Source organism: Ischnura elegans, chromosome 11 (assembly GCF_921293095.1).
Source record: "Ischnura elegans chromosome 11, ioIscEleg1.1, whole genome shotgun sequence".
NCBI classification, from domain to species: Eukaryota; Metazoa; Arthropoda; class Insecta; order Odonata; family Coenagrionidae; genus Ischnura; species Ischnura elegans.
The window spans coordinates 35,566,219-35,584,515 of record NC_060256.1 but is presented as its reverse complement, the minus strand read 5'-3'; the positions used below and the strand labels follow the sequence as shown (position 1 = coordinate 35,584,515).

At 38.7% G+C, this 18,297-nt stretch overlaps 1 protein-coding gene across 2 annotated transcripts in view; it reads left to right on the top strand.

Moving 5' to 3' along the window:
- Positions 1–18,297, top strand: part of LOC124168009 — a 65,387-nt gene that overhangs the window by 35,298 nt on the left and 11,792 nt on the right. For both annotated transcript variants that reach the window (XM_046546084.1, XM_046546086.1), the window contains exons 6-11: positions 65–188; positions 3,216–3,402; positions 5,094–5,248; positions 6,400–6,777; positions 9,529–9,694; positions 12,329–12,495. In XM_046546084.1, the coding sequence (XP_046402040.1) occupies positions 65–188; positions 3,216–3,402; positions 5,094–5,248; positions 6,400–6,777; positions 9,529–9,694; positions 12,329–12,495 (1,177 nt within the window). The remainder of the gene's footprint in view (positions 1–64; positions 189–3,215; positions 3,403–5,093; positions 5,249–6,399; positions 6,778–9,528; positions 9,695–12,328; positions 12,496–18,297) is intronic.

Genomic DNA, 18,297 nt, shown 5'->3' with positions numbered 1-18,297 from the left:
TCGTTGGAATACTTTCTTGGCCCATTGTACTAAGCAATGATATCTCTTTCGAATACCTCGGCAGGCCGGCCGGTGCCAGACGCCGAACGTACCCTTCAGCAACCTGATGGCTGGTGAGTGGACATGTAACTGGGTGCCCAAGGGTTCGATGCTGCAAAGAACGTCAAAGGCTGATATAGAATACGCTGGTAAGTGCTACTGTGGAATCCGTGGTTGACATCATTTTTTCATGCATATTCAAGCAGTCTGTTTCTTCTACTACGAGCATGCTCTAATTTTCCACATAAGTAGCCCTTCAAACGCCATTGATTCTGCACATTTTTTTACCAATTGATTCAATATGCAAGGTGAAGAAAAATAGTGTCACAAAATTTTAACCCTGGATAGCTGATGCCATTAGGAACTAAAATTACTGATGATACATAAATCGAAAACGCACCATTTTTAACTGCAGAAACTTTGAACCAAACGCTCCGATTGGCTGCGAGTTTGCCATGTTCCCGAACGCTCTGGACAAAGGCAAGAACACATTCAGGCAAAGCATTCAAAGTCATAAATTATCCCGATCATCTGGCAACAAGGCAAAACTTTCTTCTTCCAGTTGCAGGTTCTTCATTTGAAATTATTCGGGTGGAGAAAATTTTTGTCTCGTAGTGCTATCCCTGGATAGCTGATATCAACAAGAACTACATAAAATTTGTTTTTTTTTCTTGAAAACGCACCATTTTTAAACTACAGAAACGTTTAGTCAGGCGCTCTGAGTGGCCACGACCTTGCCTTGTTGCCATCGGGATAATTCATGACTTTGAATGCTTTGCCTGAATGTGTTCTTGCCTTTGTCCAGAGCGTCCAGCAACAGGGCAAAATCGCGGCCAATAGGAGCGCTTGGCTGAAAGTTTCTGTAGTTTAAAAATGGTGCGTTTTTGATTGAAACATCATTTATAATTTTAGTTCCTAATGGCATCAGCTATCCAGGGTTAAAATTGTTTGACAATATTTTTCTCCACCTTGTATGTTGAATCAATAGGGTAGTTTCTTTCATCAAAGAAAACTAAAGGCATTGATTGCGATTCGTTACCCACCATTAGTGTATTCATAATATACAAACTATTTGGTTTTAGAAATCCCAGTTTAGACGAATGGCAATGGTCAATTTTAACTGCATTTGAAAAAGGCCAGATTGGCGCCCATGCGATGGCACTCCAAGTGACGTCACAGGGACCTAGATGCTATACGAGTAGATATGTGTTTTGCATCGTCTGAGATTACCAATGCATGCATGAGGCACAGAGCTCAGGGAAACATCTCTTAATAATCACCTATTAAAATTGCCTAAGATCGGAAAGGTGCCTTCGTTTGATAGGGTATTAATAATCCTTATTTAAGCCCAGCGTTACCTGCTAGCTGGGTACTTTGCTACCTTATAGCAGTCTGCATCATAGCGGCGCTCAAAGCCTCGCCCCAAGGCACGACCACCGTGCCCAAGGTCACCTCACACGGCGGCAGCGGGAACCAGAATGACGTCACACGGGCATTTCCCATCATTCATAATTAGCCGTCGCATTTTCGCGCGCTTGAAAATTTTCATTTTTCATTAAATCGCGAAAAATAGATATCGTCGTTTAAAATTCTAAGAGCGTGAAATGCGTACTCCAGGAGTAATAATCTTTCGATTTAGGCAATAAAAAAATAATAGGAAACTACCCTATTGGTAAAAAAAACGTGCAGAATCAATGGAATTTTAAGGGCTAAATGATGCATAGATAGTATCATACTCCAAGCCTATAGGAAATTTTAAATTTGACAGCAGATCCGCCGCAGGTAGAAATATGTAAAAGTTGAAGTATTTATTAAAAATTCTATTTTTTATAGTAATTTTAATATATACTAGTTTTGACATTAATATTTCAGTTTACTCTAAGGAGCACAATCCTAGAAAATTCACGATTAAACTTTTATCGATTTTTTTTAGACTAGGTTTTAAAACGAATCAGAAAGCCATTGCTCCAAGTTAAATCGAGAGAAATACTGTGCCGAACAGTTTGGTGTAAGAATTTGTTTCTCTCTGATGCGCATGTTTCTTAAAAGTCTTGCTAATTTTCGAGTTTATGCCTCAGGACTTGCATATTGCACTTGAACTTAATACATAATAAAGGCTACATAATTTTCAGCATAACAATAATGCATATGCATGAAAGAATATCAATTCTTAGAGAGGGATATTCTTGCCTATTTTCACTCATGACGTTGTTATACTGAACCAAGGATTGGCTTGCTTCACTTGGGCTCAGCGTGCCTCGAAACGCAGGTTCCTGTCTCTTTCCTGCTATCGTGTGAGAGAGTATCTTTACTGTCATTCGACGTTCCTTGTCCATTTCTTCTGTTGGTGATTGGTGAGCTGCCCCAATACCATTTATTGATTATTCTTGAGCAATGGGGTAGCCAGGAATTTTGTTCGGGGGGTTCCAAAACCAGGAAGGAAAACTTTTTAAAAACAGGTTACTAAGTAGAGGGTTTTAAACTATTTTAACACTTTTCATAATCGAAAAAACTACACTTGACCAAGATAAATTTTGAATACCCCTGCTTTTTTCAATGTTTTGTTTTCTTTCATGAAGCAAAGTATCTCGGGGGGGTCCGGACCTCCCCACTCGCTACGCCACTGCTCTTCTGGGCAAGAGCAAAGGGAGTTTTCTTTGTGTAAACTTTCGGTAAAATCATGGGAAATCTAAGCGTCCTGGTAGCGCACGCAATCAAGAGGCTCTGGGTTCGAGTCCCAGTCAGGCCACATTTTTACCCTCTAATTTCTAGCTTTATTCCATCTACCACAGCACCTTTATCCTCGTCCTTTTTCTGTTAAGTATTTTAATCCCTTTGATCCCCATTAGTGAGTTAATAGTAATGTTCGTGATGGACCGTCCAATATAGCGTTACTTTCAAAAAAGTTCAAATTATTCAGGTGTAATATAGTGAAAGTTTGGCATATTAAAATGAAAGGCGGTTGCCCTTTTCTGCAATGATTTAATTCGCAAGGCGCGTTGCGCGACGCAATCCTCCGCCATTCCTTCCTCAAGGTATAAAAGTGATGTTCTTATTTATCACAGTGTCTTCTACCAGATGATTGCTCTGTGAGCCGAAACGGGTCGTACGAATCAAACTTTTGGTGGAAAAGTGCTACCACATTTCATTTCAATTTCTTTCGAATCTATTTGCAGAGCTCCCGAGCGACATGGACATTGGATTGGAATGGAGGAACGAGACTTCTTCTTCGCCGATGGGTCACAAGGCGACGCTGGACCTTCGCTGCAACTACCGAGGTCAGAGCACGCTCATAAAGATGTGTAAAATCGCCCAACCCGGGGGGAAAGTATTTTACCCCAGCGACGGCCTCGCACACGGCAGGTGAGGACTGACACCGGGTTTACATTCGTGTACGGGACAATCCTCATAAAGTGGTCCAGATTGGTTTCGCGACATCATCATAAGTAATAGGGTGTTTTCCCATTATTTTTTTATTACCTAAATCGAAATATTATTACTCCTGGAGTACGTATTTCACGCTTTATATTTTTAAATGACGATATCTATTTTTCGCGATTAAATGAAAAGTGAAATTTTTGAGATTGAAAAAAGCGCGCGAAAACAGGACGGCTAAGTATAATTGCCGGGAAATCTCCGACGTGACGTCGTTCTGGTTCCCGCTGCCGCAAGTGAGGTGACATTGGGGCGAGGCTCTGAGCGCTGATACGACGCAGGATGCTAGCAGGTAGCTGAGTACCCTGCTAGCTAGTTGCGCTTGGCTTAAATAAGGATTATTAATACCTTATCAAACGAAGAAAACTTTCCGACCTTAGCCAGTTTTAATAGGTGATTATCAAGACATGTTTCCCTGAGCTCTGTGCCTCATGCATGCATTGGTAATCTCATACGATGTAAAACTCCTATCTACTCGTATAGAAACTAGGTCCCTGTGACGTCACGTGGAGTGGCATCGCATGGGCGCCAATCTGGCCTTTTTCAAATGAGGATAAAATTGACCATTGCGATTCGTCTAAACTAGGATTTCTAAAACCAAATAGTTTGTATATTATGAATACACAAATGGTGGGTAACGAATCGCAATCAATGCCTTTCGTTTTCTTTGATGAAGGAAACCACCCTATTCTCTTTTCATTAGATTCTGAATTAAAATATCACAATGTATTTCACATTTTTTTACCTCTATTTAAAACCTCTGCAAAATTATATATTTTCTATGATACAATGGCCATTTCAAGTGCCGTATTTAACAGAAATCTGTCCGAGTAGGTTTGGAAATGTTACTTTTTGCTTTGAGTTGAGGTTAGATGAAAAGTTTCTCAACTTTTAGAATCTATACATTTATTAAGATGAAAATCTTCAAAAAATTATTTTGAAATGGAATATCATGATCACCGTACCTTGAATCCTAATTTTTTAAATTTGAAAAAGAAAACCTTCGGCACAAATGATTCAATTCCTCGAATTCCTCCTGCTCGAATTGTGTTTTTGGGTGATGAATTACTTCCGTAAAACCTATGCAATCAACTTGAAATTTCCAGGCGAAATAAAGTAGACACAACAGTAATATTTTCTTGTATCTTAGTATTGAAGATTTTACTTCCATATTTTCACTGGTGTAATTTTATTACATCTGAGATACAGGCAAAACTTGACTTTGAGACAAAACGAACTTTTAGGAAGAACATTAATCCAAAAAGGTTTTCATTATAATGCAAGAGTTTAAATAATGTAAGCAAATATTCACCTTCTGAATATCCACCTTTATTACGCAAATGATTCATTTAATGTACGCCAAAGCGAAGCAGATTTTCGCCTTTCAGTATTTTCTCCATCATATGCTGCGTGTTATGAGTAATTATTTACCTATTTATTTGTAAAAAAACGATAGATATGTTCACGGTAAAGGAGGCCACACATATGTTTCGCATTGGAGTATGTTACAGTTAAAGTACAGTCAGTACAGCACAGAACAGTACAGTACAGTTGTTATGTTAGAAAGCTTTAATCTACCTTCTATAGCCTGCTTGAATTTCGTCTAATTTTCCTTGCAGGTACTCTTACTTGGGCCGTGGTCTTGCTAACGGCGACTGTGGCCTGAGCATTGAGCTGCCATTGCAGCCAGAGGATATTGGGGTTTGGCGCTGCGAAGTCTTTTTATTCGGCACAGGAGCCGATGAGAGGGGCGGATTCATCGAAGTGGGCATCGGTGAGTTATAACGTCTACAGTTTATAGCATTTAAACGTTAGAATTTTAATATACTTGAATTTTAATGCAATGTTTACATCATTACACATTATAAAACTATGTGTCCCTCCAGCTAGGAGACTGAATACATATGAGAAATATTGTATGTATTGTATGAATTCGAAGTAAAATAAAAATCTCTAATAATCTACTTAAAATATATGCTTGGATTATTAGCAACAAAAATTTACACATATTCGCAAATAAAAGTTTTGGGATCACTGCTTGGAACTTGGCTTCACCAAAACTGTTAAGAAATATTAAGACGCTTTCTTGATGATCAAGACGGTGCCTTTCCATCGGCATCAGAGAAAAGACTTTCATGTGGAACGGGTAACGCTATCATAAGTCGGTAGTAACACTGCTGAGATCCAGCGAAATGGTCAAGATCGAAGTGGTAAAATCGATTTTTGATTTGGAGTTTCGAAAATCAATGATTATGGTTTTATCACTATATTCTTGATGTTTAACCATTAAAACTCGATTTTCGATTTTAATCGAAATCGGTTTTTCTATAACTAGCCGGATTATAGTGCAGCTCTACAACCTCGTGGAAGCGATAGATATCATTGCCATATTTTTTCACCGATACAGTAAAACTTTTCGGACAATTTGAGAAGTCCAGTGAAAGGACCAAGAGAAGGAAAACGGAGGTTCTTAGAGCCAGAAGAGCATCCATGAGTTATCGAAGCAAAGGTGATGAGTTCGTGGCGAAAATAATAAAAGAGGTGACAACAACCACTCTCTCAAGAGCGCGGTGACTGTTACCGAAATGGAGAGCGAAGGAGGTGAGGCAAAGTCAACTCTCTCCCGAAGAAGCCCTTTCTATGATCGTTTCTGGTAATTTCACGAAACATCAGTACTTGCTCCTCCGACGGACATCTAAAGAGGCTACCCTTCCTATTGGCCACTTGGCCACTTGGGGCACGGGTTGCCGTTATTTTAAAGTAACCAAATTTTAACATGTGAATATAAACCTCATTTGGATCATTTTGAGACTGGGAAAACATGAGTTTTCGCAATTCTGAAAAATTGGGGCCGGCCTAATGCCCACACTTGGTACCCGTTACCAATGACCACCAATCTGGTTATGGTTTTCTATTCTTTTGCAGCCAATCGCACGCGGGAAGAGAAGCTAAGGAGCCTGAAGCCATGGGGTCCGTTGGGGGGCGCTAAAGGTCGCGTTTCCAGCGAAGGCAACCTGGGAACTCTGGAGGTGATGACCGGAGACTCTCTGGTGATCGGGTGTTCTGCGGACGCACCCTTGACGCTCTGCCTCATTAGACGGCCTGACGGGAACGCGTCTGCACCCTCGCAGCTGTCATCAGGGGATGACCTCTACGAGGCGTACGGACGAGGGGAGGGGCTGGGTGACTGCGGCATCAGGGTCAAGGCGACGCAGGGGGCAAACCACACTGGACGATGGGAGTGCGTGGTCAGCATCGATTTCGGAGACGCACAAGTCATCCCGATAGATGTCGTGGTTCACGGTGAGTCTGACGGTTGAGGTGCGACAGTGGGATGTAAAAAATATCTTTGGTATGAAATATGATATGATGCTATCGCGGCGAATAATGTGGATGAACTCTTCTCTGTATTCCCACCGGTTAACCCTTTCAAACCCATAAAGGTTGCAGTCTTTAGTTTGCACAACAAAATACTTTTTAGGCTAATATTAATGCGCAGATTCCAAAACCATTAATATGAAAGCGATATCTCTAATATAAGTAAAATTTGAAATTGTAGCAACGGAATGCGTAGTGTCAAAATAAAACTCATTGTCAGTGGAAATATTGCAATCCAACGATTTGATCGATGGATTTTCTCTTTAATAGGAAAATCCTCCAAAATCATTGGCACATTAATGGCTGATACCTGGTTTCGCTAATCAGTGGGCCCTTTCCGCTTCTATAGCGTTAAGGTGTTTTAGCCCGTCCCATCCCTTCCAACCCTTCCCCTACCCCAGAGGCGCCGTCGAGCTCCTATCGCGGCGGCTCCTCTTTCCTTGTTCCTTTCCTTCCAACCCCCTCTCCGGGTGATCGGGCGAATCAGCACGATTGCTGGGTCCCGGCCCCGGTGCGTTGTATATTCGAAGGGCTCCCCTGAGCCCTCAAATCTTGGAAATACAGTGGAACTTGGTTATTACGGCATCGGCTGTAACGTCAACTCGGGTTTAACGTCACATTTTATACAGACCAGCCAAAATTGAACATTTTATGTTGAATGAAAACCCGTTTATATCGTCAACAAATATTGCGACGCTCGGGTATAGCGTCAAAAATTTTGCTATTCTTAGGTTGCAAAAGTGGTAGTGTGATTGTATTATGTCCCAAAGTTCATAGAAACCATGTGTAGAAACATCAAAAGCAAAAACAAGTCACAAGCTGGACGTTGAGCTGGTGACGGGATGCAACTCTTTTGTTTAATTGGTGTCTGGAGGGAGCGGGGGCTGCCCCGCATACCTGGGTCTTATCCATTCCCACCCCTACAAAAGGACCGTTCAAAAGAAGATCACAGATTTTTTTTACAGTAAAGTAAGATTTTTATTAGGCTATAAAATATTTAATTGTGAATATAATTTTTTATTAACTTTTTTTCATTATACATATTCCAATGTACGAGTAGATTTCAATCAACAGTGTTGTATATGGCAGAAAATTTGCGTTTTTTACTTTGGCCTTTCACTCAGATTTAAGGCTGCTTTTTTATAACGTCACTCGGATATAACGTTAAAAATCTTCTGGTCCCTTTGATGACGTTATGACCAAGTTCCACTATATTGCAAGGTTCAATTTTACTTATATTAAGAACTTCCACCACATCCTGCCTAACATCATACAAGATATCTCCAATGGTTTCTGAGAATCAGTTTGGGACGTGAAATAATACCAATTCTCGGTCCCTTAATGTCCATATGGAGGTATGTGTCACATGACATAAAACACTATTTTTGTAGAAATTAAAGCACAAATTGGGGGTTTTTCGTGCTAACTCCATTGTCTAGGTTCACACAAAGGATGAACCGGAAGTCCTATTACTATTGACCATCTCATTCATTTCTTGTAAAATTTCAAATTTCCATTTAATTTACGATTTTTGTTGAAAAGTCGAGCTTTTCATCATCATATATATTATTACAGAAATGTCTTTTTCTGTCATTCCGTAAACACTCCATTAATACTGCACCTACAGTGATAAATGAGGTATCATTTTAAGCGTTGAATTACCGGCTTCTGACAAAAAATACATTCTCACTCTCAAATTTCACTATTTATCCATTAATTTCACTTAAACGTTAAAGTTTTTCCATTACGATTACTCGCTCAAGTTTTATCGTCTCCACACATTTTTTATTATAAACTTTAAAAAAAGTTTAAAAACCCGTTAAATCCATAACTAAACCAAAGAAACGCAATATAAGTAGGCAAAAATATTAAAAATAAAATCTAAGAATTATGAAGAATGTTAAACGCTCTCTGAAAGAGACGTCGTAAGTAAGGAACTTAAAAGATAACGTGTATCACAAATGAATGAAAAAATCGTATTCTAAGTATTCAAGAATAATTATCAACGGGGATTACATGTTGATTATCACATATTGATTGCACATGAGTGAATGGTATAAAAATTTTATGTATAAATGTGAGAGACACTTTTTTTTCGCTTAGACAGTTGTATGTACCATTTTCTAGAGTTAACACTTACCGTAATATTTATGTTTTTTGTTTGAAAGAAACTGATGGCAAAAAGTTACCGACGACGACATTGTTACTTCTCATATTATCTTTAAGGAAGTTTTGTTAATTTCTTGCGATTATTCAGTAACAGACGCCATGATTGATCCTACTGGTACTGGTACTGTGACAGCGTTAAATTGCGATTTTTTTCGAAAGATCCACTGAGAAAAAATTATTCACCCTGACAGGGATGAGGCCAATCCCGTTGGTGAGGCAATCCCGGTCAAGACGAATGATTTCTTCTTTGTAGATTTCCCGAAAAGTTTGTGCCTTAAGGGTGACTCCCGTAAGTTACCATCGTGGCTAGTCTCAGCATCCATATATTATTGGAAGATTTCCACACGAGTTATCTGGCTTATGTTAGATTAAAAGTCGATTACTCGAAAGATCGACTTTTACCGATGTTTATCCATCACAAGTTCCATAAATGTTGTATAAACTCTACGACTAGTTCCTAGATGACAGTGACTATCTCTGTTTGCTTCCATTTGTGCATCGTTGCAGAGAAGCCGCTGACGGTGGAGATCGACGGTGGCGCCGCATGGCACGGTTACCCGGCCAACTTCTCTTGCCGCAGCGTACTTGGCGTTTCCTTGGACCACTGTCGCTTCGAGAGGCCAGACCGCACCATCGTCACCGTCATGGACTCCAGGCATCCGAATGCACACCAGTGAGTCCATTCTCTATTTATCATCACCATCATCACTTGTCAACAATCCTAAGATGAAACGATTGGGTAGTTTCCTTCATCAAAGAAAGCGAAATGCATTAATTGCTATTCGTTACCCACCATTAGGGTTTTCATAATATACAAATTATTTGGTTTTAGAAATCCCAGTTTAGACGAATTTTAATGGTCAATTTCAACCTCGTTTGAAAAAGGCCACATTGGCGCCCATGCGATGCCACTCCACGTGACGTCACAGGGACCTAGTTTCTACGCGAGAGGATAGGAGTTTTACATCGTCTGAGATTACCAATGCATGCATGAGGCACAGAGCTCAGGGAAACATGTCATAATAATCACTTATTAAAATTGTCTAAGGTCGGAAAGTATCCTTCGTTTGATAAGGTAGTAATAATCCATCTTTTAGCCAAGTGCTACCTGCTAGCAGGATACTCAGCTACCTGCTAGCAGCCTACGTCGTATATGCGCTCAAGCCTCGCCTCAAGGTCACCTCACGGGGCGGCAGCGGGAACCAGAAATACGTCACACCGACTTTTTCCCATCATTCCTACTTAGCCGTCGCCTTTTCGCGCGCTTGAAATTTTTCAATTTTGGTTTAATAGCGTAAAATAGATATTGTAATGGCCCTTCCCTCTATTTGCCCAGGGAACCAATAGGGTGGTTTATTAGTATCTTAGTACGGCTGAGTATGAATGCTGGGAAATGCCCGTGTGACAAAATTAAGGCGGACATGAAGACCATCAACGCCACGTCAGTAGACGCCCTGGATCGAGCCAAGTGGAGAAGGCTTTGCAGAAAAGCGGACCCTGCAATAGCGCGGGACAAACGCTAGGAAGAAGAAGAAGAAGAAGAGGAGCGTAAAATAGATATTGTCATTCGAAAATGTAAGACCGAGACATGTGTACTCCAGGAGTAATAATCTTTCGATTTAGGCAATAAAAAATAATGAGAAACTACCCTATTGTCGCAGCTCTCCTCTCAATAGGGTGGTTTCATATTATTTTTTTAATCTATACTGTTCAATGACTTGGGTACTATTACAATGCCCCTTCCCTCTATTTGCCCAGGGAACCAATAGGGTGGTTTATTAGTATCTTAGTACGGCTGAGTATGAATGCTGGGAAATGCCCGTGTGACGTATTTCTGGTTCTCGCTTCTGCCGTGTGAGGTGACCTTGGGGCGAGGCTTTGAGCGCCACTACGATGCAGGCTGCTAGCAGGTAGCAAAGTACCCATCTAGCAGGTACCGCTTGGCTTAAATATTGATTATTAATACCCTATCAAACGAAGGAAACTTTCCGCCCTTCGGCAATTTTAATAGGTAATTGTTAAGAGATGTCTCCCTGAATTCTGTGCCTCATGCATGCATTGGTACTCTCATACGATGTAAAACTCCAAGCTACTCGTATAGAAACTAGGTCCCTGTGACGTCACGTGGAGTGGCATCGCATGGGCGCCAATCTTGCCTTTTTCAAATGAGGTTAAAATAGACCATTAACATTCGTCTAAACTGGGATTTCTGAAAACTAAATAATTTGTATATTATGAATACACTAACTGTAGGTAACGAATCGCAACCTATGCCTTTCGTTTTTTTTTGGATGAAGGAAACTACCCTATTCTCCTATCAGCCAATCTTTACACACCTACGTATTTCTTCTCTTTCACATCCTTCTTTACCTACTCTATATATTTCATTCGAGGTCTTCCTATCCCGTTTTTACCATCAACTTGTCCCTCGACAGTTGCATCATCAGGCCATCGTGCCTGAAGTCCGATGGCGCGTGCAAAACATGCCGAAACGTGAAGCTTGTATAAACTACCCCATGAAAATATTTAAAAACCCCTAAAATCCTTTTAATTGAAACTAATTTACCATTAAAAGCTTTACTCAATTAAAAAAAAATGAATATATCTACTTATGAATACATGGCGATATTTGCAAAATTGTTTTTGGTGATATGATGACAAAAAAGTATGCACCATCCACAAATTTGTATTTCAGGTTTCGACAAACTATGCCAAAACGTTTGTAAATCCAAGTCTAGCAGTGAAAATAGTAGTCTTAGAATGTTATCAAATTCATTCAATTTTTACATTGGATATATTTTATTCGAGTCTAGGACTGTAAACCACCGCCACCGCGCCACCGACTAACATGTAAAATAATTTACCCAGACATGACGTTTTATCATTTTTTAATCCAAGGTGACTTGAAAATGAAAAAGTTTGTTAAAACCTGGGTCGGTAAATAATCAATGGACCATTCACACTTTTCCTGTCATTATGTTACTAATTACCCCTTTCTAGCCCAGGGATAATTCTGGGAGAAATTAAATTCTATATCTTCATTTTAAAAATGCGAAAAACTTCTCCTCAATCATGATTACTATGGCAACCACATATTTCGCGATTAAACTTTTCAGTATAAAAGAACACGCAGTATAAATCTTTCCTAAATAGACCTGAAAATGTATACATTTTTGATGCTACTTAGAGGCAACACTGTTTTATAATAGGTAAAGTAATAACATTAGGAAATCTAAGGTCTCTAAGGACTTTCAGGAAACAATACATACTGCCAATCTCATTATTCAAACTTTTTATTTCGTTAAAGGGCTTCGTGGTCGCACGGACTGCACGCAGTGTCTGACTTGGGCGTAGGGCTGTGCTCCGTGCACATTCCGCAGATGCGTGAAGAGGACTTCGGCGAATGGACGTGCATTGCCCGGGCCCAGGACTCGAAGAAGGACTTCCAGCTGCGATTCCATGTCGCCGCCGGCGGTGAGTACGCCTGCATTTGAACCTCGGCAGTGGTCGAGGTGACATCTATTCATTCTCACTTAATTGAATCCATCCATGTTATTTCAATATTACAAATCAGAATAATGTAATGTGAGGAGTGTTCAGGAGACAACGGAAAATTTAGTTTTTTTTAGAGCAAGTTTTTATTTATTCGTCCACTTGAACGTTTTCGCCTGAAAAACTGTTCCTACTGGATATTATTCACCTGTACCAGCGCTTTTTGTAATCCTTGAAACACTTCTCAAACTCAATCATGGGGATAGCCTTTAGCTCAGTCAGCGATTTCTTTAAATGTCATCTATGGTTGTCAAACGACGGCCCTGTAATAATATCTTTTTTAAAGGAAAAAGTCACACGAAGTCATTTATGGTATAGATATGGAGGCTTATCATCGTTACAGAATGGTCGGCCAAAAATTCACGAAGAAGCGATGAAGTGTAAGCCGAAAACCGCCGAGTCCATAAAAAAACACGCATAATCTTAGCGGCTGCCAAAGACACATTTAAAAATGGATACAGCTAAAAATGTTAGCATACTTCAGGGCAGTAGCGTAAATAGGAATATACTTTGAGGGGGGATGAGATGGCTTGGGGTAGCGACCCCCCTCCCAGGCAAACGGGTCCGGGAAAATTTTTGAAAAATGGCAAGCCTGCAAATTGTACAAATTTTATTTACAAAACAAAATACAAATTTTACATCATTTTGGCACTAAACGTTTATCTTCAAGCTGATGCAGTTATTAAATGTAGAAAAAAATATTTCAAAATATTTTTTTTATTTCTCTGAGGATTTGGGGGGATCTATCCCCTTAACTCCACCCCCCCCCCCCCCATAGTTACGCCACTGCTTCAGGGGCATGTATAGTGTATACTAACATATAAAACTTTGGACAGTCGGAGTCTCAAATTCGCAAGAGATAATATAAAAATATACCATTATTTTTTTCCTTTAAATTTTCTTCTGTTTTCTCTGAGTTGTTTTAGTGTAAAGAGCACGGGTTCTCACCAAGGGAACTCTTTACTGTTGAATTGCGTTGAGAAAGTTTCTCGTTATATGACAGGTTGAAATTATTACAGCCTTTTGCAATTTGATGCATGTATTTGAATGAACGTTGAGTATTTTGAAACTGTTTTGTATATGTTTTGGGATGATGGGTAGCTGAGATGACAATTGGAGCTATATAAACCTCTTCCATATTATTTTTATTTCTATTGCCAATTCTTGGTACTTATTTATTTTTCCGGCTATTTTTTTCGATTTTATGCGACAGTGGCACAGCAATGTTATTCTTATTCTCTTTATTATTATTCTTATTATAAATATTATTGTTATTATTAATATATTAATATGAATTTCCCGTTTTTTATCGCGCCTTGTGCATAGTCAAATATATCTATCGCCTCATTCTTCGCATTAAATGGCAAATTCAATCACTTGCACGGTTATTACATGGTTCAATGAAGAAGAGTTAAGCTTATTTTATGAAGTTTTGGAAATTGGGGCACTTGGTTCAATGTTCCACTGTTAGTTGTATGATATTGGAATTAATTTCTCTTTTTTTACTATAGGTGTCTTTTCTGTATCTTCTTTTGTTATTAGGTAGGAAGACTTGTGATCCATGTGTAAATATAATGTTGCCACTTGACTATAGCCTAATTGCAGCGATTTTTAATAATAATAACGATAATAATAATAGTATGCAGTAAGAAACTGCGGCACTAAAATATACAGTCTGATAGGATCCAAAAATCGATTCCGCATCGAAAAAAATTAAAAGCCATCATTATCAATTCACTTTTACCGCAGTGAAGCATAGAATATAATATTCCTTGCAAATAATTACTGTAAAAATGACAGCACCATTGATCACACACTTCATGTCACCATTGATAATAAAGGATATTTCTGACGGTATTCTCTGACACATGAACGAACACATGTCCTGTTATAAGCAAAATTCGCGTGTACATTATATTTTTTCTTAACATTTTGACGTAGACTAAATTGAAATGTTATACATAATACATGGACATAGTTTTTGTGTTTAAGAACTGCTGCGAATATGTATACTGTTGAAATAAATTGCACTTAAATTGTTGTTCGCGGTGCCCCTACGCATTGTTGGCGGTATTCGGTGCCCCTACGCATAAGAAACAGAAAATATTTAGCAAAGACCTCGAAATGTCTCGGAAAATTATCGATTTCACATCATTCAGATGTTTTTGACCACAAAAAAGCCTTCCATTATGTCTCACTTTGGAACAGCAATACGGCCAGAACTCAATTCTCCTTTGAGTGCAATAATGACAATTGTGGCCTTCAGCTACGCAATTTCAAACGCATTATTCATCGTACGATATTTTCAATACCATTAAGGAACAAAAAGGCCTCTATGAATGGAAAATTACAAACTGGTTTTTCTAGCAGAATACAGAAGGTCAGGACATTCTCGGTTGAAGGGTGTGCTTCTTTTATTTGATACGTTTTATATGTAAATCCGTCATTTAAATAAATTTTCAGTCATTAAAAAAATATTCCAATCGATACAATTCACTTTTCATATTTTCAACCCGATTCCCTACTTCCCTCATCTACTAAGTATTCTCTTTAGTATTTGTTAATTTTTTATCGCAAAAAAAGCTTAATAATGTTAAATCAGACTTACTTGAAAAAGTTCGCTCATTCATTCACCGCTGAAATATGATAATTAGATTATTGCAAATTTTAATTGTCATAATTTCTCAAATAAAAATTTTTGGGTTCATTAGAAGGGGATAATTCAAAGAGAGTTAAAGGTTTCATTGTAAATGAGAAAAATTGAAAAATTAACTATCATCGTTAGTTGATTACATAACTCGATACTTTGTCTATTCCACACCTTTTATATGTTAGGAAATAACTAACGGTACTGTTGAAACCGGTCGAGGTGTATCAAATAAGAGAGTTTAGAGTAGACAAAGATATCTTTTATTATTTAAGATTTATATATTTATACAAGATTTATAAGATATTAATTTAACTAACCAAGAGCATATTCGAGAAACTCAGCTCGCATAGAATTGAAGATATAAATCAGCCGATTGATAATAGCTTGAAGTTAATCCACAATCCTTCAAAGTACGTATTATGATAAAATGTTAATAGAAATATTGCTAAAGTAGGTAACCCGCATAAGAAGTAATTGATTGATTGGTTGAGGTTAAAAGAACGCAGGGAAAATCGTGTGCGATGCAAAAACTTAAACAGATGCATTACAAAATAACTTTTTTCTTATTTTGTTGCATCATTTATAATATTATTAACCCATAGCTGACAGATATTTGCGGGGAAAATTTTATTTTACATTTTATAAATGAAATTCAGCTTGGCTTTTGGTGGGAAATAATGAGAAGGCTTCATCCACGATCCAAACACGTTACCTATCGCTCTGTGGATCAATGGTCTACCTACTACTGTCACAGTGAATATTGTTTGCTATGACTACTGATCAGGGCTACTGTCATGCTTTACACAAAATTTCAAAGATTTTTTTGTCATTTCAGTTTTTCTTACATTGTATGAAGAAGAACAGATACAAAAATGGAGTAACATACTCCGTGCACTCTAAAATTGGCATTTTTTTCAACTTCATTAACTTTGAAACTTTTTTCACTAGTGTCTCTAAAAAAAAAAGCATCTAACTGTTATCGAAAGTTGGAAAAAATATGATGTAAATATAAAAAAGACATGAAGTCAATGTATCGCGTAGGTACATTGTTAAAAATTATCAGAAACGGTCAAATAATATCTAGTCTCATGTTTTATTTAAAGTAAAAAAAATACTGTTGAATTAAAACTTTTGGGCTATGTCGCCGCGTCAGATTTTGGGTGGCCCCAACGTTTCCCGACCGATGCTGGTCGCTTTCTCAAGGGAAACCCTTGAGAAAGCGACCAGGGGCCGTATTCTGTAACTCCAAACCGATCGGTGCGGCACCGATTCGTCGGGTGCGACGTCACACCGACGACACCGACTCCCGGTAAGAAGTCGTGCGATTCTGTACGAACCCGGTCGGTGCGGCACCGACGAGAGGACGGGAGATCGTCGGTAGCCGTACCGACAGCAAAAAGGTGTCGGTACGGCCACCGACTAGTGGGTTTCATGAACTCCCCGGTGCGCAATGTACGTTTTATTTTGTTTTTACCTCATCACCAAATAATAATGAGGTTTTCTGCAATGTTATCTTTTTCTGCCCCTTCGAATACGCCTCTAAAATTCACTGTGTCATCATCTATATTGATTACCTTGACAGAAATATAAGATAATGGTTAATAAAAATGAGGTTTGCTAACATATAATGACTTTCTCTCGTTTATGTTACCACTTTCACTCGCTTGTAATAGGCTTTATTTCTCTCTATCATGATTTATTTGCTCCTTTGACATAAAAAAGATATTTTTGATTAAATATGAGTTTTGCCGCAATGTTATCACTTTATATCACTCTGAATAGGCGACTGTTATTTCACTCCATCATCAATTTGGCGTTTCTCTCGGCATAGAAATAAGATCTTTTTATTTAAGTATGAAGTTTGCCACAACGGTATCAGTTTCTTTCATTTGTAACGGGCAACTATATTTCATTTCATCGTCAGCCATTGATTCCCTTGACGATAAAAGAAGATATTTGTTAATAAGTATGAGGTTTACCGCAATATTATCATTTTCTCTCACTTGGAATGCGCAACTTATACATATGTATTTCACCCAATCACAATGTATTTACTTCCTCGTCATTACACTTCTTTTAATTACACCCAGCTCCAATTTTTATAACAATTTCCTAACTTGTTCCTCTAATATGACATTTACATTTGAATCCTACGTTCACGTTCCATGGTATGCTATTTTCGTCTGCTACGGTGCCAATGGCATAACCTTCCGTTGATAACATTTATACGGAACTTACTTAATGACAACTATATTACCAAATCATGAATAAATAGCATTATACGGAACCAATATTTACAAAAAGAAACAACGATCTCAAGGATAGTTTCAATAATTCATTCCAGCAACAAATCTCCATCACATACAAACTTTGTGATGTTGTAATATTGTTTCCTTCGATTCTGTAGGTACAGCATTACTACCACACATTATATAAGCATTGTTAACAACTTGTCCAATATCGTTTATCTTAATCTAGCAATAAGTCGTAATTTCCGCAAATAAAAAGATTGAGAATGACGACAACAAACTGTGCCAATGAGTCTTCTCTTGTTTTTACCCTTCTTTCATTGGTGGAGACACGTGAAACTTCGGATATAGTCGGATTTTCCCTGTTTGGGAAGGAGAGGGAACCGTACCGACTGGTTTGAAACCGACGACCTTACAGAATCGCTGAAAGTGTCGTCGTCGGTGCGGAATCCGTTGTCGGTACGGTTTGATGTCCAGTCGGTGGGCTTGAAAGGGAAACCGACCGGTGCGGCACCGACGAAATACAGAATACGGCCCCAGCATCGGTCGGGAAACGTTGGGGCCACCCAAAATCTGACGCGGCGACATAGCCCAAAAGTTTTAATTCAACATGACGAGCACCCGCGAAAGTTTTAACGAAGAAAAAAAATACTGTTTCGTGAAACTTTTCGTTAGTAATTTCTCTATGATATGACAATGGTTAACTGCTCCTTTGTTCACATTATCTAGCGTTGCTCTTAGCATGAGCAAGGATAAAAAACTCATTCGGAACCATCACATCACCAGCTCCACAACGAAAGCTAAAGCAGTTAGCTACTGCTTTTA